Below are 23,486 nucleotides of genomic sequence, written 5' to 3' on the forward strand. Positions count from 1 at the left end.
GTTCAGTAGTGTCTACACTTACAGGCATTGTGTCTCCAAGTTTTCACACTGGGTTCTATCTTAGCCCTACCTGGAGATGCTGGGGTTCGCACCTGGGAACCTTCTGCATGCAGAGCATATTTTCTACCGCTGACTGGCAGCCCTTTGCCAAGGGGACTTCTTTGCCTAACAGCAGCAACAACAATAAATAAATAAAAATTAAAACTTATTTTCAAGTTGCTAGCATGAATTCTCTAGGTTTTAGGCACTCTCCACCCTGTCCCCACCTTTAAGTCTCGGAAAAGTGTGTGATTATAGTCTAGGGCAAATATAGTGTATATATATATAGAAAAGAGTTATTCACATAGAATTTTGCTTGCAGTGATGTGATGGATTGCAAAGTTCAACACTGGGAGTAGGTGGTATGATTTTATGCTTGTGAGTTAAAAGGCTCTCAAGATATCCCTCCTTACGCGGTATTCTCTCAGAGCTGTCAGGCCATCGGGCATTAGGGAGAGTATATTTTCTTTGGTGTGCTTTTGGAATGCATTGTCAATGGGATGTCATTGATACAAGAACACTCATGGATACAAGAACTACTTTGACGTTTTCCCCCCAATTGAAATTTTGTGAAATTAAAAATAATAATTAACTACCACATCTGTTCTTGTTTGTCTTTGCTTTAGATGGTTTTTTGCAGAGATATTTTAGTCTGTATTTGAATTGTTTGAATTGTTTTTGGCTTTTAATTGATTTTTATTAATTATGTTTTTTTGTTGTGATTGTATACTTTTGCTTTGTAATCTGCTTTGAGAGGGCATTTGCTATTAAAGGTGGCCTAAAAGTCTTTTGAATAAATAAGTTTTATCAGGGATTGGGATGCCAAAGACTAATTACAGGTAATATTGTTGATTCTATCTGGGAGCACTGAAGTATGAAATATATTTGTGGCACAATGAGCAAACCATGGTTAAAGAGCTAAGTGCGTTTTGATCTTAGTTATATGCATGAGTGTTGAGCGTATTTCCTCTTTGGGTAATAAAATATCTCTGCTTTCTTCAGAATCTGTGGTTGTGGTTCCGGTGAGTCTGGCTGTGCTGTATGTGGGTGTTGCAAAGCCTGTGCTAGAGAACTGGATGGCCAGGAAGCAAGGCAAAGAGGAATTCTTGATGCCGTAAAAGAGATGATACCTCTGGACCTTCTGCTAGGTAAGTGAAATGAAAATGGGAAACATGGAACCTTTGGAAAAGGGTTTAAGATTAATGTTACCAGTCATTTCCTTGAGCTGACTTTGTGCTGCATTTAAAATCAGCCTTCCTTAAGAACTATACTTAAATGTAGTACTGTAGTTTAATTTAAGAATGTTAAATATGCTCTGTGCGTTTTAATTTGGGATGAAATTTACTCTTGAGCCAGAGACGTTAAATTTCTGGACAATTTGAAGCCATGGATGAAACCTGGGTGATATAAATCTAGATTGTACTCAAAGTATACCTGTTAAAATCAGTGGATTTATGTAACTGACTTAAATCCATTGATTTCAAAGGGTCTGTTCAGAGTATGACTAACATTGGGTGTCTTCCTGCCCCATTTCCCCCCCCCTGAGAAAAATAAAAGTGTTGTGGGAAATAGAAATATATCCAATACTAACCTTCTTTAAAAGCCAACAATTAGTTTACTGCTTCCTCAGCATAAAATGCATTTTAGTTAGCATATAAAATTGTACTATTGGATATATTTGAGAAATTTACAGAGCAATCCTATGCATTTTTACTCAGCAGTAAGCCATACTTTGTTAAGTGGAGCTTTCTAATCAGGTAGATGTGCTTAGCTTAACAGTTAAGAAGGGAAGAGGTTATAAAAAATCCACAAAAGACTCAAGTTCAAAAGGAGAGTATCTCAAACTTAAACCAAATGTTCTGCAAAAGAAGGCAAGCAACATTTCACAAACAAAGATCTATCTTGCTCCTCTCATGAAGATGGCAGTACCCTCTTTAATATGGTACCCCTCTTTAATATTGTAGGTTGCCTTGTGAGAGTAAAACTGTATTAAAAAGCTTTTCACTCATCTGCCAAGAGAATATTTCTTTAGGGTTTTTTAATTTGTTTCTTAGTATTTCCAATTTTTCCTTTAGTAAAAAAAAGTTTCAGAAAAAACACCCAGCTCCAGACAGTTGGGGTCAGAAGAGTGCAACTTAGAGGTAATGGCAGGAACAGAGAATTGTCTAATAGAGTGATCCCCCTTCTATTCCTAAAATTGTTTTTTTCTCATGCAGCTAGATAAAGCACAGCACTCTCACGCAGCTATATCTTTGATTCAGAGGCTTACTTTCTTTTTAAAGTGCTTTAGAAGTGATAGTAGTATGCATTTAGTATGCTGACAATATGAGAATTCACGGGTCCCTTTCTTTTTTTCTCCAGCTGTCCCTGTGCCCGGAGTTAATATCGAAGAACACCTGCAGTTGCGACAAGAAGAAAAGCGGCAGCGTGTGAACAGGAGGCACAGATTGGAAGAAGGGAGAGGTCAGCAGAACTAGCTTCTATTTAAGACTTAAGTCTAAGTGGATAAACATAATTCTGAGAAACTGACGTACAAAAATCAGCTTATAAATCCCAGAAATGAATGTATAAGGGCTGTGACTACAAACCAGTCTGAGATTATATTGCTGCTTTGTTGGGCTTTAACGAAGAACAGAGTCACAGAGGCTGACTCCTTTCCACAATGAATAGCTAAATCTATCTTCCTAGGCTACTGCAAAAACTTGGAATCTACTTTCCCCCAAGATGAACCTTTTCTGTGCGATCTGAAACATCTATTACAGCAAATAATCTAAGAGGAGCAGGGAGGTGGCTCTGTAAGGGACATAGTATACTTTTTGGTCTGCCTTAAATACTGCTATGATTAGTTCAAGAGTTTATTAGGTACTTAGGGCTTCAATGAGTTCTGAAACTAATAGGATGCGCCAACATAACTCTACCTATTTCATTTCCTTTTTTAAAAAAAGCAAAAGGTGAACTACTTAAAGTGCATTGAGTTCATGGATTTGGCAGATGGAATGAGGATTTAAAGACAGATATGTTGGGTTTTGCTCCTACATCAACATGCAGGATACCAGTGCATGAAGATTAGTTTGTTTGTCTTCTAGGCAAATGAAGGATTTCCCTTTCTTAATGACAGTGTTATATGTTCAGGACACTATCGTTGAGCATGAAATATTTTACAATTTCTTAATTTGTCTTTAGATTGTCACAGGATTATCTTTCATTTTTGTTCTGTGGCATAGATTGATAGAATGCTGCAAAATGCAGTAGGCCAGCTGCGATAGTGCCCTGTGTGTTTTCCTTTTAAAATTCCAAGAAACCATGTCTGGGAAAGGATTTGGGTCCCACTTCTGTGTGTATTAATGAGGAAAGGGTCAAATTATGTGTGTGTGTGCACCTTGACAGTGGGCACAGTTAGCGTATTTTGTTCTTAGTACCCAAACACAAAATTATACCATGAGAGCCTACCTTCTCATAGTCATGTGAGGTGTAAGACTGTATTTCAAGGAGGAATCTTTTCATGTAACGTTTAGGAGCTAGAAAAAAAATCTGTGTGTCTGTTAGGGTAGAACGGGCCAGTGCTGTGTTTTAATATTAGTCGCATGCACTCAAGCAGTGCTTAATATTTTTACTCACTTTTTTAGTGCAGTTTGCTTTTTTATGTGGGTATTTGAATACATACCAGATTATTATGAAGGAACAAAATAGCTGGTTTTTAAGGTAAAAATATATAATTTTAACGATTTTTTGGTACGGGATAGTAAGATTTCATTTAAGGTGCACAAAAGAAATTGGCAAACTTTAGCTGAAGAAGCCAAACCTCAGCTTTTGATCTTGCTAGCTTATTTCTATTCTGAAAACATTAGGCTCATTTGAAATCTTGAGCAGTTCATGTTGAATGGTCTCAGAATAGTTGCAACACAGAGGATGACTGATGTGGCAGGACACCTCTGCACAGTAAAGGAGGAATGCAGTGATCTGAAATTAGTGTTGATTGGTCTGTTCAGGCATGAGACTTTCAAGAAACTCTGTTGATAGACAGTCTTCTAAAAAGGAATGGAATATTTAAGGTTTTTCTTTGGGATTTTTGTATTGGGCAGAGTGTGTCCTTTTGTCCATTCTCTTTAGAATGGACTCAATGTGCATTTGTCAACTGCTTCATTTGTTTTTATTGTGAGGAAGTAGACAACATGAAACCATTACCAAGTATTGCAAGATCTGAGACCTCCAGTGTTGTTCTTCTAGGTGCACATTCCTCTGCATCATGATTTGTGGCATTGGTATTCCAGGAAGAACGGCCCTGAGATCTTATGATGACGGGCAGGGTATACATCAAATAAACAGATAGATAGTATTGAGTAAATGCATGAAACCAAAACTTCTGGCAGCATATCTTCTGGAAAAACCTGTCTTACCGTTTGATTGTAACATATCTTTTAAAAAACAACAAAAAAGACATTCAGCACAACAAGTCTCTCCAGGTCACCTACAGATCAGCACATGTGGCACTGAGAGGGCCAGGGAGCAGATAGATTATAATCAGCAGTGGAAGGAGCAAAGGACTTCTGGACTGGTCTTTCTCACAGCCCAACTCTCCTGATATTTTATATTTTTCTCTTTCGGAGAAAATAACAACGTATCCAGGCTTTTGGTGTTTAGATAAACTTGTTGTTGGGCTCTTGTTGATGTTCAGTAGTTTTACAGTTCCCGCTTCACAATTGTAAAAATACCTGCTTTTGGGGTTTTGTGGCTTCCGGATATCACGCTTTGGTTTTTGAATGTTTTGGAAGTTGAACGGTCTTCCAGAATGGATTACGTTCAAAAACCAAGGTACCACTGTATAGTGATTGTGCTTAAATGAGTAACCATGCAGGTAATAGATAATGTTTATTTTTCCATGCTGCAGTACAAGATTTTGGAGTCAGTTTGCTTTGTTGGTAGCCAGATGGGTGGGGTACAAATTATTTATTTATTTATTTATTTACTTATTTTGCCCACAAAAGACTTGCATAATCGTCATGTTGCCCTGTGCAGACAGTTCCTACCCACAGGAGAGGGATTGGGATACTGTGAGCTGACCTCATTCTGTTGACTACCCATGTTCACACCTGTCTGATGTCTAGTCATTGACGGTCATAGTAGAATAGAAATCTATGTGTGTAGGCCAGATTGTGTCTTTAATAGCTATCAAAATAATAGGGATCAATCAAACAGACCAAGATCTTTGTATATGACCATATTCTTATGCTGCATTAAACATACATTAGGCAGGTCCAGTGCAGGTCCGGTTGCTCAATGCATGATGGCATATGACGCCTGCTTAGCTTCAGATTTACAGTCTGTTTTCCGTTTGGAGAAAATAGTTTGTACATTTAGGATTGATGTGTACTGGCTTTATTTGAGAGAGGGGAAAAACTGATTGGGGAGGGGGGAAGGAAGAACTGAGCTCCAGTATTCATACCCAACAACACCACAGTGTTTTACTCTCGTGCCATTATGTTAGATTTCAGATGTACTCAGATTCTAATTAGAGTTTGATAATCTGTTCCAAAAGTATGAAATATTGAGTATTGATTATTGCATCCTTTTCCATGCTTTTAATTTGATTCTTTTTTTGTTTGTTGAACACAGTTTCCATTTTGTGAGCTTTCCTATGCATGTGCAAAAAATTTTCTCCTCAGGCCCCCTTGTATTTCCTGGTCCTATTTTTATGAACCATCGAGAGCAGGCTCTAGCCAGAATAAGACCCCATCCAACACAGCTAAAGCATAACCGGGACAAGCATAAAGGTATTTGGTCTTCCTTATTGATTGGGCTGGACTTACACCTATTCTTCAAGTTATTTTTCTATCCACTGGGTATTAAAAGAAGTTCGCAAAACTTGCTGTCTCTTCTGGCTAATCTTCAGTAACCTGAGGAGAAAGGAAAACACATTTTTAATGTTGAGCTGTTTTTCCTGTGAGAATATGTGAAAATGTGCATTACTTTCATTTTAATTTCCCTTTCCTTTAATGCATGCCCTTGTTTCATTGCTTTGTTTTCTTAATGAAAAACGGGAGTGAGATCAAAGAATTCCTTCTGGTAGGATTGGTGACTATATGCTGGCTGGATATAAAATACATATTTTTGTCTACAGCGTGTACTTTGAAATCCTGAAACTGATAGCAACCATGAGGCAAGGAAGAAGGGCTCCCCCTATGCTATCCATACAATCAGTTATCAGTAATCAATATATTCATATATGCTCACACATAATCAGTATTTATAGTATTTTATAATCTATTTTGAATCAAAGGGAAGCTGTGCCTTAGCTAACTGCATACTGCTTGAAACAGCAAAATTAGGAGCCGACCTTTCCCCTACAAACATCCGTGTACCCTGGACAAGGGGAAGACGTGAATCAGAGATTCTGCTACAAAATCCGCTCAGATACAGGCTAAATTAATCCACAGAACAGGAAGAGCAAAACCACAAAATCTCCAAAACTACCTGTCCTGTCATAACTAGGGGAGAGGTTAGACAGAGCGTCACTGCAAGCAACGGAAAGCAGAACTAGAACTCTGTGCTTGACCAGTGCTTGACCAGGAGCTGGAGGCATGGCAAGAAGCTTGCTAATTGGCTAATTTCTCTGGCGATATTGTGACTGCCTCATGGTTGTCTCATGATCTATGATTTGCTGTGATCTGCTCAGGTATAAAGACCTCTGGATTTCTGTCAATCGGGGTCCCAGTTCCTTTTGGAAGAGATTCCAAACTGGGTCCTTATTGCCTGGCAATAAACTTCACCTTCTAATTCTCCATTTGCTGAGTCTGCCTGATCCTTATTGACGCCAAGAGAGTACCTGCTTACGTTCACGTGCTTCAACCATTGTTGGGAAACAGGCATTCCCGTCTGACCTTGAAGGAAGCACTTGTGTTTTTCATAGCAAGCAGTATTGGACAACATGGTGGGGTAGCATGGTAGGGTTTGCACCCTGCCCCCCGCCCTTCCGCTTCCCCCTGAGCAGCATCAACTCAGTTGTTGGGAAGTCAGGCAACTATTGCTGCCCGCCATGCCGTCTGCTACTGGTAGCAACAGAGCTTGCAGTGGCAATGCAGGTGAAAAATAACCCATTGGGCTAGAGATGGTTCATGGGCTGTATGCTGCTTATACCTGCTCTGGACTATTCAGGTCAGGTCCTAACTCATAAAGAATACTTGCCTCACTACCACTTACTTGGTGCTGAACTTTAAAGCCCTAATCGGCCTCGGCCCTGTACACCTGAAGGAGCATCTCTACCCCCACCATCTAGCCTGCACATTGAGATCCAGCTCTCAGGACCTTCTGGCAGTTCCCTCCTTGTGAGAAGTAAAGTTGCTGGCAACCAGGCAGAGGGCTTTCTCAGTAGTGGTGCCCACCCTGTGAAACACCCTCTCATCGGATGTCGAAGAGATCAACAATTATATGACTTCCCATAGACCTCTGAAGGCATCTCTGTTTAGAGAGGTTTTAATGTGTGATGTTTTATTGTGTTATATTTTTCTGGGAGCTGCCCAGAGTGGCTGGGGCAACCCAGTCAGATTGGAGGATATAAATAATAAAATGATTATTGTTGTTATTACTCAGAATCCTGAAATGTATAACCTTTTAATAAGTGTAGAATAGGTATCCCTCCTGCAAATCTATCTATCTATATCTATCGTATATCCATATATCGTGTGTGTGTGTGTGTGGCAGTGGCAGGGGAAGGAAGCACCCACACTCCACATTAACCTAATTTCAGTTGTACAGTTGTTCTGTTTGAGCATGGGCTCTAGATGTTGAACTCATATTGAAAGCATGGTTTTAACATACAGGGTCAGGAAGATTCCTAGTGGTTTAAATCCATGTGATATCTTGGTGTGTGTGTGTGTGTGTGTGTGTGTGTGTGAAGCTCTTCGTGTTACCACTGAATGTGGTGAGAGTGGTAGACAAGCACACAAACAGCATGGGGAGTACTATAGGAACAACCAGGGACAACAATGGGGGCAGATGGAGCACTGGCCAAGGACCCATGAGCTTGAAGGAGCCCACCAGCTTTCTTGAACTACATATCTCTCACTCATTGGTTGACCCTCTACCCACCAGGAGCCTGGCGCACGTGACCTTTTCGGTTTTGATTCGGTTCCTCTGTGCAGCAGCTGCCTTCTATAAGATACCCAGCATGCAGTGCTCATGTGGAGAATTGCACATTGGGTAATTTTATGGAGGGCAGCTGCTGCACAGAGGAGCTGAATCTTGCAGTCTGAAAGCATAGGCAGCACATGCTGGTCAGCCTGCTCTCCGCCTCTCCTTTCTCCAGGCAGATCTGGTGCTTCAGTGCCGTAAACAAAAAAGCAGCAAACAGCAGGAGTCTGAAGATGAAGCAGCAACAGCAGTTCCCATTTCCTTCTGCATTAGCCTTGCTGGTATCAAGAAAATATTTTTGAATAGTGATTTTTTAAAAACAAGAACCCAAAGCTTTTGATGTTTAAGGTTGCTGATGCTCTAGTGAGCAACCAATATATTGCAGGCTTTAAATCAGCCCCACAGTTGATTATTTATTTGGTACCTTAATCCTTTCCCTAAGAATGCTGTGTAGATGCCTTAAACTCAAAAGCATGCATGCTTATCATTATCTGATGAGGAAAGCCGTTTAACAAGTCATTGTTGCATAATTTCATTAACTTTAGCAGCCTGGTTTTATGGATGTAAATGCTTGCAGTTGAGAGCTGTCTCTACACAGCTGAGTCAGGTTTGAACACTTGGAAATTCCACATGATAATGAAACAAATGCTAGATTCACAAACCAGTTAAGCTTCCCTGCTTAACTGAGATCCAGCGCCGAGGGCCTTCTGGTGGTTCCCTCATTGCGAGAAGTGAGGCTACAGGGAGCCAGACAGAGGGCCTTCTCGGTAGTGGCGCCCACCCTGTAGAACGCCCTCCCATCAGATGTCAAAGAGATAAACAACTACCTGACATTCAGAAGACATCTTAAGGCAGCCCTGTTCAGGGAAGTTTTTAATATGTAACGCTATACTGTTTTTAACACTTGATTGGGAGCCGCCCAGAGTGGCTGGGGAAACTCAGCCAGATGGGCGGGGTATAAATTATTATTATTATTATTATTATTATTATTATTATTATTTATTATGTCTATTCAAAAGTAAGTCTTGTTGAACTGGTGTGGATTACTCCCAAGTAAGCAGGGTTAGTTAGGATTGTGGGTTTAGCCTGTTGAGAGGGAAACCTAAATTTTAGAACATTCCCATTGGAATTAAGAGACTTGCATTTGAATTTCTTTTCTTTTCTTAATTCCCAGTAGTGTAACACAGGATTAACAAGACGAGTTTTCCTCTGGACCAAAATTATAGCGTTGAAATGAAGAAAGCTTTGGCTAACTAAGTGGAGTTTTGTGTTCAAGGGCTATGAACTCCATTCAGTCTCAGTAATTAAAAACTTTCAACGCAAGAACTTAATTCCAAGTAAAAACAATAAGGAGTGCTATAGCACATTAAAGACTTAACCGATTTGTTATGGCAGAAGGTTTCACGGACTGAAGTCCACTTGCTTTGTCAGATGCATTAACTCTTAGTTTTGCAGGCATATAAAGGAGAAAATTAAAAGGTGGGAGTTGAATGACAATGAGATTCAAAAGAATACAGTTGTTGATGGTGAGCTTAAGTGTGTGTTCAATATGCACCTATTTTACAGCAGCTAGCTGTGGACAGTTTGTAAGTCCGAGAGGGAGGATGTGATTTGAGAATGAAGGGGAGTGGCCAAGGGGCTATCCACATATATTTTGCATGGACTGTTGGCTTTAGTCATGCTATAGTGAGCAGATTCAGGGTGCCTGTCACTCACAAAAGTCTCTGGATGTTTGAACAGTCAAAAACAAGTCAGGAAAAAATACAGCTCAGAACTTGTGCTGTATGGGGTCGTGGCTAGCCAAACTTTGGAAGGGCTGCATCTAGCTCTGGTTTCCTCCAGTTACAAACACTGCTCCCACGGTGATCAAAGCCCCCTAATATGACCCATACTCCCTGGGGCCTGGGGCCTGGCACTTCAAAAGGTAAAGAATGGAATTTCAAATTTTCAACCTCTTGAAAAGAATGGATCCTGGCCCTTCCGAGCAAATGCAAGGCGACAAGATGGCACCCACATCTCAAAGAATGGCTCACTCAAACCGAGCTAACCTTAAAATCAACAACTTTAGGAAAGAATTGGCAGCCCAACTTAGTTAAGCAGTTACAGAAAAATTAAAATAAAATTGCCGCACTTGCTTAGAAAATGTGATTTGTGGGATGTCTGGTTTGAGAGTCATCCTGCAGATCATTGCTCCACGTTCCATTTGCCAGTCTGCAGAACTGTGTTTCTCTTGGAGGGTCTGTTCCCAGCTGTACGTAGCGTAAGCATAGGGGAGATAAGCATTACGGATCACATTCCAGTTTCAGTAGAAATGACTGCCTTGAAAAAACGGTCAAGTTTTGACTACTCTGCAGACAAAATATAAGATAGCTTCATTACTTTTCTCAAAACAATACAACAAATGTTTCTCTTACCACAGTGGGAGACAGTGAAGGCTACAGTACGTGGGGTGTGCTTCAGAGAAAGCTCCCATTAAAAATAGGAATAGACAACAAAAAACGGATCTAGTACAGGAAAGAGCCAAATTATTGGCAAAATATGGTGAATCTGGCTCGAAAATATATTTAGGAAATTAGAGATGAAAAGAATTGAAGTTTCTGAATGTCCACAGCCATGATTGATCTACCCTATACAAAACAGATTTTATGAATATGGGAGTAGGGAATCTTGGTTGTTAGCAACTGGAATAAAGCAAAAAAAGGGGGGAAGCATGCTGTATGTAAAATTCAGTTAAGCAATAGTACATGAACTTGGAATCCAGTGGAGATCTTTGAGGCTTTTGCAACTTTCTATGAGTAATGATATGCATCAGGACATACTGAAACCAAAGTAATTTAAGCTTACTTATCTAAAATACAAATTCAGTAATTAACAGGAGAGAAGAGATGTGGGCTTAATTCATATATCGCTAAGGAAGAAATCAAAGAAGTGATTAGTTCTCTTAAAATAAGTCACTGTGCCCTGACCATTTTATTAATGAATTCTATAAACATTATAAGGGAATTTTGTTGTTTAATGGAATTCTGGCCGGCAAATCTCCCTGACACGTGGAAATCACTCACAATTATTGCAATCTCCAAGCTCTTAGCAATGGTTTGATAGCTCAAAAGCAAAAAAATGTTATTTTTTTTATTAAAAAAAACACGGTTTCAGACTTCTGCTGTTTCATAGCAGTAGCAAGTAAAACATTATTGGCAACATACCATCAAGGACAAAAACCAGGCAGGTAAAGCATGGAATAGGAATGTCGGGTTGGGGAACGATGTCATCTGGGAAGCTGCAGTTTGCTCTACAAATTCATATTTGCTCTGTGTTCCAAATCAGTCTGTAATTTTCCAAAAAGAGTTTGTTTAGGGTTGGATGTACTCTATTTGGACACCTGTTTAGGACAAACAGTAATTTCCATGAGGTCAGAGAAATTGTGAGTGTGTTCATAGTCTTCATTGCAGTAAACAGTTGTGCATCATTTCAGTGTTAAAGAAGGATATTTTTTGTTTTTTGAATGAAGGCATGGAGCTGTTAAGAAACATCTGTTTTTAAATGCTAAACGCTCAGTTTGCATAGTTCTAGTGACCATTAAAATCAGCATCATTGTTTTGACTCAACTGATGTGAAAATTCATTCTTGAAGAAATGGACTTGAGTTTCTGTGCAACACGTCTAATGTATTCAATAACTGAATATAAATAGAGATAAAACAAAACAAAACATGTAGCATCTGAGAAATAGAGTTTGATAAAGCCTAATTCAACAAGTGGGTCAATGTTATTCGGTTGTTAACCTGGCTGTAATATAAAATAGAAAGAGCACAATTTTAAAATTAGAAACTTTTTTTTAATAAAACGTGGTTTTGTGCTTAACACATTTCATAAGTATAAGCTGTGCTTGGAAAGCCAACTTTGATTAGTCAGTTTGTCTTTGCAGAACTCTATTTCATCAATAAATATGTTACTTTATATACGTAGTTTGACTCAACTTTAAGCAATTGAATTGCAGAGCAGCCATAGTTCAGAGAATAATTTGCATGGCTTGCATGCAGAAGTTTCCAGGTTTAGTCCTTAGTATTGTGGATAACTCCTTCCTGTAACACTGGGGAGCAGCAGTAAAGATAAGATTGATTATGATGGACTGATGGTTATATGGGGAAAGCACTAACTAGGCTTTGGGAAGAAGGAGGAAGGAGTACTTTAGGACCCTGTCAGAGCCCCCATGCCTCCTTCCCAATGCCCAGTGCCTCACTTACCCGACTTTGGCAAGGTAGTGCCAGGGCTGGGGGAGGGGCTTCAAATGTTGCTGAGAACCTCTAAAAAAGGCATTGAGGGCCGCGCACTGGCCCACCCTGTTCTAGGTGGCTGATGGCTGGAAGGTACTGCAATGCAATGAAAGTGGGCTTTTTTGAATCCAGAAAAAATTGCAAATTCCTACGCTGTCAACCACAGGCACCGCTTTGTATATAGTGGCTATTCTCATCCCGTATTACGTGTCATCAATATGTGACTTTTGCACTTACTAAGTGTTTTAAGACCAAACCATTGTTGCAGACTGTGAAGAGTAAGGATTTAGTGTTGAGATACAGGTACAGATTTGGTAGTACAGTGGTGCCTCGCAAGACGAAAAGAATCCGTTCCGCGAGTCTCTTCGTCTAGCGGTTTTTTCGTCTTGCAAAGCAACCCCATTAGTGGATTAGCGCTATTAGCGGTTTAGTGGCTATTAGCGGCTATTAAAGGCTTAAGGGATTAGCGGATTAGCTGCTAAAAGGCTATTAGCAGCTTAGTGCCTTAGAAAAAGGGGGTGGGGAGCGAAAAAAAATTGCAGGAACTCGCAAGACATTTTCGTCTTGCGAAGCAAGCCCATAGCAAATTTGTTTTGCGAAGCACCTCCAAAACGGAAAACCCTTTCGTCTAGCGGGTTTTCCGCCTTGCGAGGCATTCGTCTTGCGGGGCACCACTGTACTTAAAACAGCAAACCATTTACTGTAGGATATAGCTGGCGTAGTTATATAGGTTCAGATGAAGGTCAAGAATGCATCTCTGAAGCAAATTGGATTTCAGTTTCTGTAGGTTAATGCATGAATTTGAAGTTTTGTGTCTTAAAATACAGCAGGATCCTTTTCTGCCAGGGTTGCTAAAGCTGATGCATTTATTTATTTATTGCATTGGCACAATATATGTGAGTTTATCCAGCTTTATCCTCAAAACTGGATTCTGAGAGCTCTGTGCCCATCCAGCAGCCTTCATTACTGAAGTCAGAATTTAAACTACATTCCCCCTCCCCTATTCCTGCCTTCCTTTCTGTCCACCAGCTGACCATTTTGAGTATTCTCCTCTTCTTTCCCATCCCTTGCCTTGCCCTTCACCCTGCAAATACAGTTTTGCAAACCTGGAGAAAATAGTTATCAATGGCCAGGTGCATCAAATATTTTTTACAATGAACAAAATATAGGTACGAAGTGGGCTTTAGAAACCTTCAAGTTTTGAAGACCCAGTTTGAACATCTGACTTTTTCTCTCACACAGACTTTTTAGTGCAGTTTAGTCCAGAGAGTGGGACGCGGGTGGCGCTGTGGGTAAAACCTCAGCGCCTAGGACTTGCCGATCGCATGGTCGGCGGTTCGAATCCCCGCGGCGGGGTGCGCTCCCGTCGTTCGGTCCCAGCGCCTGCCAACCTAGCAGTTCGAAAGCACTCCTGGGTGCAAGTAGATAAATAGGGACCGCTTACCAGCGGGAAGGTAAACGGCGTTCCGTGTGCTGCGCTGGCTCGCCAGATGCAGCTTGTCACGCTGGCCACGTGACCCGGAAGTGTCTGCAGACAGCGCTGGCTCCCGGCCTATAGAGTGAGATGAGCGCACAACCCTAGAGTCTGACTGGCCCGTACGGGCAGGGGTACCTTTACCTTTACCTAGTCCAGAAAACGTTGAGTTTCCTTACTCTAAATTAACATGGATCTTGGTTGTGCATGTTCAGTTGTGAGGCCTTTTTACTGTGCTTTGGTCTCGCTGTACTTAATTTCATCTCCCCGTAAAGTTAGTTGGCCTGCAGTTCTGTCTTTTCTTGCCCTAGGGGCGGGGGGAATTACTATTGCAAGTCGCAGCAATGGGATGTTACAAATTTAAGGTGCTGAACATCTTGTCACCCTCCCTGCCTTTTCTTCATACAGCTTTCTCCTAGCTTTCACAACTAGATGTTTGCAGTGATTTCTACTTGCTTTCATCTTTCAGATAGTCACCTTTCCTTTCATAGGCTTCTGAGAGTATGCTAACTGGCCCTTTTAAACATAGAATTCAAGTTTAGTTGCTTGAATTTGGAGTGTTGGTATTAATGGATTGTTCCTTGAGAGTCGTGTGTGTTCTGTGCCAGAAAGTTCCAGTCTTTCAGCTAGAACCCCAGTTTCCGTTCATGGGATAGATTATATCAGTGCTTTTTTCTGGGGGGACGCAGGGGTGCGCATACCCCTAAACAGTTTGTGAATCTAAGTTTGGCCACATTGAGGGGCAGTATTTCAAGATGAGCAGGAAGATGAGAGTACCCCTCAACATTTCTTTTAGAAAAAAAAGCATTGGATTATATAAATTCGTGTGCTAGCAAATGTTTTCTCGCAAGTTCTGTTTTGTAGAAACCTCTCTTTATCTGCTGACACGGAAGTAACGACAAAAAAATGGAGAGTAGCATGGATCCTTGAAAGGAGGAAGGGATATCAACCACGACCATAGGTTATGGCTTCAAAGCCCTATCCCATGACCTTGGCAAGCCTCAGGTTTCTTAGATTTATAGCAAACTGCTGAAATCTATTGCAGTTTCTCCTCCACCCCACTCCACTCCATACATTTGATAAAAATCACTCTTGATCCTTCGATGACTGCATGTGGCCCTGTTTGTTTTTCCTTTCATTTTGCCATACTCAGAAAAGTTCTTATTTTTAAAACAATTGAAAAGCAGAACTTGACAAAAAAGTATTCCCCTCCCCCATCTAAACTACTGTTTTAGTCGAATGAAAATGTATACCCATGTAATTGATGTGCAACGCTCCTTTGATTAATTGATCAAGATCCCTTTAATTGCATTGCAGCCCTAATTACTAGGATTGCATGCTTTAATTGGTTTAATCATTGAATCTGATTAATCTGTCAGTGGTGGCCAACTTTAATGTGTGGAGCTGAGATTAAGGGTGCACTTTTTTTGTTCGTAGGGGCTATTTTAGTTCTGTTGTAAATAGATGAATTAATCAAAACTTGGTGGTATCTAACTAAGTGCTTATGCTGGCACAATGATTTCTGCTTCTCAAATGGAAGTTGCCCTCTTGTCCCCCCTGCAAACACCCCTCTGGAGGTTTTGGGGAACCAATGAATCCCTAGGGGGCACATGGCAAAAGAAGAAGGGGGAAGTTCTGTAACTCAGTTGAAGGTCCTTGTGCTGACAGAAGCACTTCCTTGGATGCCGCCCTTGAAATGTGAACATAACATTCACTGAACAATAATAATATCCTGTTAGTTATGATGCTACATTTCTTTGGAATGACTCTCACCCTTCTTTGTAATGCAGCTGGATTAGTGTGGCCATTACGAAACTCAGGTTTCAATATTTATCTCAACAGCAGCCACTGCTTGCTTGTTTAAATCAAGCGTTATTTTTATTTTGTGCGTGTGAACTGGGCATGGTGGTGTAATTGCTACATATTTGAAAAGAAAGCAAAACTGCTTCTCACATACTCTTGCATTTTAATTGCAGCACCCGTTAAACACAGGCAACAGTTTTATGTATCCATCCCATTTTTAAACAACATAGCATTTTGCAACATTATCAATTTACATACAAATTGTGATTCTGAAGTTCCTAATTTCTTCAAATATATGTTGGGAAGTTTTGGGGGTTTTTTGCCTTTAACATTACTGAATTAAGTAATATGGATTTTGCTGAACTTGCTGAGTGTTCCCTGTAACATTTAAGTCTTGTTTTAGAAGAATATCAGTTTACCACTGAAGAACTGACAGTTATTCTCTTCTGATTTTTCATAGTCACCAATACTGATATCTATTACTGTAATAACCCCTGCGCCCAAACCTTTCACCTTCACTGCTTAATCCTTTTAGTTGTTATGCTATTGCTCACTGCTCCTTCCACTTAATGAGGAATGGTATGGGGTATAATTGCTCATTATGTTTGTAGATGGAAGTGGAGACAGAAGTGAGAAGGATGCCAGCAAAATCACAACCTACCCACCTGGGGCAGTCCGCTTTGACTGTGAACTCCGAGCAGTACAAGTTAGCTGTGGATTTCACCATTCAGGTAGATAACAGAAACATTTATGTCATGTTGACTTCATTTTTCCAATGTTAGTTGTAAGAGTTTTAATCGATCATAGCTTCCTCAGAAAGCTTTGGGAACTTGTGGTATATGTACAGTGGTACCTCGGGTTACACACGCTTCAGGTTACATACGCTTCAGGTTACAGACTCCGCTAACCTAGAAATAGTGCTTCAGGTTAAGAACTTTGCTTTAGGATGAGAACAGAAATCGTGCTCTGGCGGCGCAGCAGCAGCAGGAGGCCCCATTAGCTAAAGTGGTGCTTCAGGTTAAGAAGAGTTTCAGGTTAAGTACGGACCTCCGGAACGAATTAAGTACTTAACCCGAGGTACCACTGTACTTACATTAAATAAACAAGATGCACATTTTCAGTCCTTAAAATGATACTTGATGCCTCTAGAATAGGGGTGTGGGAACTTCATTGACCTTATGGAAGCATTCCCTCTTGGCCAAGGATGGGCAATCTATGGTCCCCTAATTATTGTACTTCCAACTCACATCAGTCCCAGCAAGCATGGCCAATAAGTAGGGAAACGATGGGAGTTTTCGTTCCCCATCCTTATCCTGGATCAGCCCTCTGGATGCCACATGCCAGCAGTTTGGGGGGTGGGGGTGGACAGTAAAACCAAGAGTGGACAAAGCCAAAGTGGGACAAAGCCAGTGTACAGCTTCCGGGTCATGTGGCCAGCATGACTAAGCTGCTTCTGGAGAACCAGAGCAGCACACGGAAACGCCGTTTACCTTCCCGCCTATTTATCTATTTGCACTTTGACGTGCTTTTGAACTGGTAGGTTGGCAGGAGCAGGGACCGAGCAACGGGAGTTCACCCCGTCACAGGGATTCGAACTGCCGACCTTCTGATTGGCAAGTCCTAGGCTCTGTGGTTTAACCCACAGCGCCACCCGCGTCCCTCCCACCTTAGTAGTTAGATTTTTAAAAAGCATTTTTGCTGTTTTTCAAACCTAACTGCTGACGGGGGAGGGGAGTCTTTGTGGAGATTGCGGGTGTTGTTGCCCCCTCCCTTAAGCAATAGTCTTCATTGCCACCAATAGTTGTTGTCAAGCCCAAATGCCTGGAGGGGATCTGTTTTTGATGAGGGCGTTGGAGTTCATGAGGAGGGCACCCCGGCTGCAGTTACCCTGGCCATGCCTCCTCCGCCCCCCTATTAGACTCGGGGGGGGGGGGGGGCCTCCAATAAAGCTTTTGCTAAGCCTAAAACCTGCCAGGGGGGGTGCATGGAGGGGATGCAGTTGACCAGATGGAGAGACCCCAGGGGTTGCATCTGGCCGGTGGGACTCTGGATCCTCACCCCTGTTTTAGAAGTAACATACTGTTCATCCATGCTAACATTTATCCCAACTGTTCTTCAGTGAACTTTTTAATTTGCAAAATGATATGTCATCCAAATTATTTCTGCATCAAATGCTGAAAAACCAAGAAAGCACCCCATTCTTGTTTTTACTGGACACATACTGGGCAGACTTATAGAAAGTGCAAACTTCTAAAGCCCCGTATTTTAACCCTTAGTTGTTCTGATGGAGAATGGCGATGTTTACACATTTGGATATGGGCAGCATGGGCAGCTTGGACACGGAGACGTTAATTCCAGGTATGTGACTATAAGTGTGTTTTAAATATGAACTTGTTGCATCTTTATTCTATTTGCAGAATACTTTCAGTTTTGCATTTTCCCTACGCTGACTCAAATGCTTTTGAAGGTAATAGGAATTTCCCCCATGAGAGCAAAGCGATATAATGTTATCACATCTAGCCTTTAATATTTGATGCTTTTGTGTGAGTGATAGACACTTTCTGATTTGTGTATGGGTGTGTATATGCATATATAGCTCACCGATATCCACATGTAAACTATGTTCAGTTCAGTTCAATTTATTGTGTTTAGCAAGCAGCCATGACACACATAAAAATAGTAATAACAAGGTTACTGCTAATAATGGTGGTTTACGTTTCTCCTCCCCGACTTTACAGGATAAATCATTTCCCATTCTCCCTTTAAGTTTTATTACACGAATTTGTAAAGCCTTAGCAAGAAATGTGTTCTAAAGAATATATACCCCTCTACAACAGACAACAAAAAACAGGTCTGCAAGAGACATGTATATGCATACATATCTCACTTGTATCTACATGTAAACTATATTTAGGGTTCAATATGGCAAATATTGTTAATGGAAAGTAAATACATCATGGTATGGATGAGATTTATGAGACAAAAGTGTGACGGTGGCCACATTTTCATGTCATGGTAAGCCATAAACCACGGCTTACTGTGTGTAAATAGTGTTTGCTTTTCTTAGTTAATTAAGCCTTAATTCCTGGCTTTGTGTTACATTCAAAAAAAGCGATCACGGCTAGTTTCACTTGCAAGAAGCCACAATCTGTAGCCAAGGTTTGTTCTTAGTTTACTGAGTGTGGTCCCATGAAACAAGAGTAGTGAAACAGGCACAATTCACTTGCACATAGTAAGTGTGGTTTATGTCACCAGACTCCTGATCCCATCATCATTGGCTATTGAACATGGGATTTGGAGTCTAATAACATCTCTATTGTAAGACATACAAACGGAGCTAGTATTCCTCAAAACTGTTTTTTAGTGTTTCAGACAAGAAACAAAACAGTAGAAAAGTATAACCAGTTAAACAATCCGAATGGCAGTGAAAAAGAGTTAAATAGTGGGTGGTTTGGAAGAGGGGGTAGTAGCATTGCATGGATATTTAACTAACCATTCATACTACCAAATTGTGCAATTCTGCCCTATATTTATGAGCACTATTCACTGTTCTAATGTTTCTAATGGTTTCTTTATCCTCACAATTTAACTGTCAAATGTTCTTTAGCATTTACACATTTTCTATTTATTTGTACCACTTCAGCTTCGTTCACTGATATCATGTAAAATACACATGGACTATATTTTTTGATAGAAGATGAATGTATACATAATAAAAGATGCACTTACTTTGCTCCAACTTAGGGGATGCCCTACTCTAGTACAGGCACTTCCAGGACCTAGCACACAAGTTACTGCAGGCAGCAATCATACAGGTATTCTGTTAATGGATGGACAAGTCTTCACATTTGGAAGCTTCTCGGTAAGATTTTTGTTAAAATTACATTTTCATATTGGAAACACCTTAAAGATTATTAACTGGTATAAGTTCATATGTATTTATTTTTGCCTGCTTTAAAGATTGATTTTTGTTTGTCTGCTGGTTTATTATATATCTTTATTTTTTTCTTTGTTCTGCTATGTATTGGGGTGGGGAGACTAAATAATAATAATCTTTGCTTTTCCAAATAAGCTTTTTTCATTTATTGATTGATGCCACTAAGTCTTTGAATTGAAGAGATTTCTCCAGTTTCAAGCCTCATCTCATGCTCTTTATGAGCCATCTCCAAACTCTACTGAAGTTCAGACCCAGCTTACAATGTGTTTGGTTCAGCATGATTCCAGTCAGCTCATACTACTTCCTTCCCTTCCCCACCAAAATGTACCTGACTGTGATAGCAGAGACGAATTATATTGGGAGGGCCCACACAGCCCTAGAGGTTGGAATGCAGGGCCCAGGTCCACCAGAAGCCATAGGAGAACTCCATAGTTCCAAATGGAAACACCAGCATAGTTTATGCTCAGCCAGGTTGGGAGGAGAATGGGCAGGAGGGCTGTGTGCTTTTTGGTGGAGACAGTGATCTAAAACCATTGAACTTAAATGAGTTGCTTTGGGGCCAATCTGAACCCCAAAATAACCTGTTCAAGTGGTGGTTTTTACAAACGGAGCTCACAGTCCAACTGTAAAACCATGACATTACATGCTTATTGAGATACGTAATATTTGTTGCCTGATAAAAAGGGGGCTCTATGCCTTCCATGGGTCGCACCAAGCCTGGGGGTCAAAACAAGGCACCAGCTTACATCTTCTCATATGTATATCAGGCTTGAGTCCAGAAATGTTGCTCCACATTATCTGCTGCCCCTTAGGCACAGATTCTTCCCAGCACCAAATCCTTTAGCAGACCTCTTTTTCTCATGGCTATTTCAGTGTTGTGATTTCTTCAGCATGTCCATCTCTCCTTTCCTTAATAGTCCATTCTTTTTGGGGCTTACTCCCAAAAAGAATGGACTATTAGGGAAATGATAGCTGTACATGCTGAAGAAATCACAACACTGAACACCTTTCTGGAATCTCTGTAGAGTTGTCTTATTTAGGCCTCCACCTTGCCCAGTCTATTCCCAGTGTCTCCACTGGCCTTCTTCCCTTCCTCTCCCCTCTCTCAGAAGCTTTTCATACCCTCCTTCTTTCCCCGCCCTTCCTTCTGCCAAAGGTGTAGCAAGTGGACTCTTTCGGTGCCATCAGGCAGCTGATGGAGAGAGCCCAGCCCTTTACCCACCGATGGAGTCTTCAGGCAGTGTCCAGATATGGCCTCCTCAGGAGTCATTGCCTGCTGGTGTAGATCAGGGCCTGCTTCATGCGCCAGGTGCCAGTATAGGATTTGCGCACCCTGGCACCTCACAGTGCTGCATATTTATATTTCCTACATGCTTGATGCTTGATAATGCTCGTTCGTGAAATGTTTGCATTTCTAATCATTGTCATTTTCTAATTTACATCTTTAGAAAGGGCAGCTTGGGAGACCCATTTTGGATATTCCTTACTGGAATGCAAAACCAGCACCCATGCCTAACATAGGATCAAAGTACGGACGCAAAGCAACTTGGATTGGAGCAAGTGGTGACCAGACTTTTCTTCGCATCGATGAAGCTCTCATTAACTCTCATGTGCTTGCTACATCAGAAATCTTTGCTAGCAGACACATAATAGGCAAGGTTCATTTGCTCTTTTGTTGTAACTGAAAGGAAGTAATGAAGTTGAGGTCAACCTGTTATGTTTGTGTCTGCTGGTGTCTTGGCTTCCTCAAAGCATAGTAAATATGATTCCGCTTCTCTATGTTATTGCCATTTGAGAGAATGAATAAGGACTAAGTACATGAATTCTTGTTTTTCCCCAGGCTTGGTTCCTGCGAGCATATCAGAGCCTCCTCCATTTAAGTGTCTGTTGATAAATAAAGTTGACGGAAGTTGCAAAACATTTAATGATTCTGAGCAGGAGGACCTTCAAGGATTTGGTGTATGTCTAGATCCTGTTTATGACGTTGTTTGGAGGTAAATGTTGGCTGAAGATAGCTGCTGGGGACATAGTTATCTTGGTTTGAGAGCGCTCATGAAGGATGGTCTAGGGAATATTGAACTTTATTCCACTTGTGGCTTCAGCTAGTTCCTTCTGTTCTTAGGTGGAGAATCTTGGCTCCCTTCCACTTAATGTTTTGGAAATAAGTTCTTAGCCAGCAATGTTATAGAGGAAGTATAGACGCTTGACCATTGTATCAGTATATACTGTGATGTATGTGTCTAGAAATGGCATTGGGGTTGGGGGCTGTTGCTTAAATGTAGCTGGCACACGGCAGTGAAAAAATGGGTGAGAATCATTGTTTGGATTCAATTAGACTTTCATAGTAATGGCATGAAAAGATGGCTGCTGCATCGTTCTTGCTTTACATTTGAAACATCTTCTTTTGGTCAGGTTTCGACCCAATACAAGAGAACTGTGGAGTTACAATGCAGTTGTAGCTGATTCCAGACTTCCCTCAGCCCCTGACATGCAATCCCGCTGCAGTATTCTAAGCCCAGAACTGGCTCTTCCAACGGGGTCCAAAGCTCTTACAACAAGGTCACATGCGGCTTTGCACATTCTAGGTATGAATAGTTGACCTTGAATAGCTGAAATTAAGTTGATGAGATGTGATTTTTATTAACTTCTAGAAAAGTGTGCTTCACTTGTCCTGGTGCTTTAGTAGTTCACTTGAAGGCATTATTTACCTGAAGACTTTGAATGTCGAATGGTAGCACTTCAGTTAATCCATGTTCTCTTAGGTTTCAAACACTAAGCCTATTTCCTATCTAAGTGAATCTGCCCTCTGTGTAGATTCTTGCAAGCTGTTAACCCCTGCACTTTGTAAAGCTACTTTGAAAGCATCTAATCATCATTTAATCTAATGGAGATTAGCAAAACAAGAAATTTATAAATTGGTAATCCTAGTTTAGAACTTGGAAAGAATTACTTCTGCTTGGTAATAAGAGCACTTTTACTCTGAGATAATTTATTGAAAAGGTGGCAACAGGAAGGGTGCACTATGGTAGTTTCAGTACCCTTGCTAAAACGAATGGGTAGTATTCAGTAAATTCATTGTATAGTACAAATATAAGCTGTGCTGTGCAACTTCCTTGCCTGCCTAAATCTGCTCCAGAGGAACCCCCGGAGCAAAATTTAGGAGGTGTGAGAAGAGAAGGCAGGAGAGTTACATTCCTCTAAACATTGTTACAGATAACTTCCAGTCTAATGTAAAGAAACTCTAGCCTAATCTGGGTTACCACCAGTCATATTTGGGAGTTCTTTCCAATTCATCTGCAGATCTGTTCCAGACATTCTTTTCTAAACCCCGTATGATTTTGTTTCCTAGATTAGCAGTACTGGTCAGAATTAATTGGAGGTCTGGTGTGGTCAATTAGTATAGCTTGATCAAATTTCTTACAGACACTAGTCCTTCTACCAGAATGTGCTCAGTTTATTTTTCTTTGTTGTTTTTAGGCTGTCTTGATACATTGGCTGCTATGCAGGACTTAAAAATGGGCGTGACAAATACAGAAGAAGAAACACAAGCTGTAATGAAAGTGTATTCCAAAGAAGACTATAGCATTGTCAACAGATTTGAAAGTATCTATCTATGTATCAAATACAGATTTTCCTTCCTGTATGTAGTGCATGAAGTTGAATGTGCAAAAACTTACCTTTTCCTTCTCCCTTTAGGTCACGGAGGGGGTTGGGGTTACTCAGCCCACTCAGTAGAAGCCATCCGCTTTTGTGCCGATACTGACATCTTACTTGGTGGACTTGGCCTCTTTGGTGGCAGGGGTGAATATACTGCCAAAATAAAGGTAAGAAAAA

The 23,486-nt window shown here is 40.8% G+C and overlaps 1 protein-coding gene and 1 long non-coding RNA gene across 43 annotated transcripts in view; one reads left to right on the forward strand and one right to left on the reverse strand.

The window, feature by feature from the left end:
- On the reverse strand, nucleotides 1-23,464 carry LOC310675403. Of its 2 annotated transcripts, none has more exons than XR_014510113.1 (3): nucleotides 23,330-23,464; nucleotides 5,843-5,933; nucleotides 1-165 (listed from the first exon to the last, which is right to left on the reverse strand). It is a non-coding gene; the product is annotated as an uncharacterized lncRNA (long non-coding RNA). The 2 variants fall into 2 exon arrangements; XR_014510114.1 differs by lacking the exon at nucleotides 1-165 and adding an exon at nucleotides 2,519-4,064.
- MYCBP2 (MYC binding protein 2) overlaps nucleotides 1-23,486 on the forward strand; it is a 148,922-nt gene that overhangs the window by 33,759 nt on the left and 91,677 nt on the right. For 31 of the 41 annotated variants that reach the window (XM_083435700.1, XM_083435701.1, XM_083435687.1 and 28 more), the window contains exons 16-26: nucleotides 1,042-1,187; nucleotides 2,401-2,502; nucleotides 5,703-5,810; nucleotides 16,327-16,446; nucleotides 17,992-18,073; nucleotides 19,460-19,577; nucleotides 21,101-21,305; nucleotides 21,493-21,646; nucleotides 22,065-22,237; nucleotides 23,130-23,255; nucleotides 23,349-23,476. In XM_083435700.1, coding sequence (XP_083291826.1) covers nucleotides 1,042-1,187; nucleotides 2,401-2,502; nucleotides 5,703-5,810; nucleotides 16,327-16,446; nucleotides 17,992-18,073; nucleotides 19,460-19,577; nucleotides 21,101-21,305; nucleotides 21,493-21,646; nucleotides 22,065-22,237; nucleotides 23,130-23,255; nucleotides 23,349-23,476 — 1,462 coding nt within the window. The remainder of the gene's footprint in view (nucleotides 1-1,041; nucleotides 1,188-2,400; nucleotides 2,503-5,702; nucleotides 5,811-16,326; nucleotides 16,447-17,991; nucleotides 18,074-19,459; nucleotides 19,578-21,100; nucleotides 21,306-21,492; nucleotides 21,647-22,064; nucleotides 22,238-23,129; nucleotides 23,256-23,348; nucleotides 23,477-23,486) is intronic. The other 10 variants (XM_083435724.1, XM_083435702.1, XM_083435707.1 and 7 more) reach the window with 1 other exon arrangement.

The sequence above is a fragment of the Podarcis tiliguerta genome, assembly GCF_965153285.1.
Source record: "Podarcis tiliguerta genome assembly, chromosome: 4".
In the NCBI taxonomy this organism is placed as follows: domain Eukaryota; kingdom Metazoa; phylum Chordata; class Lepidosauria; order Squamata; family Lacertidae; genus Podarcis; species Podarcis tiliguerta.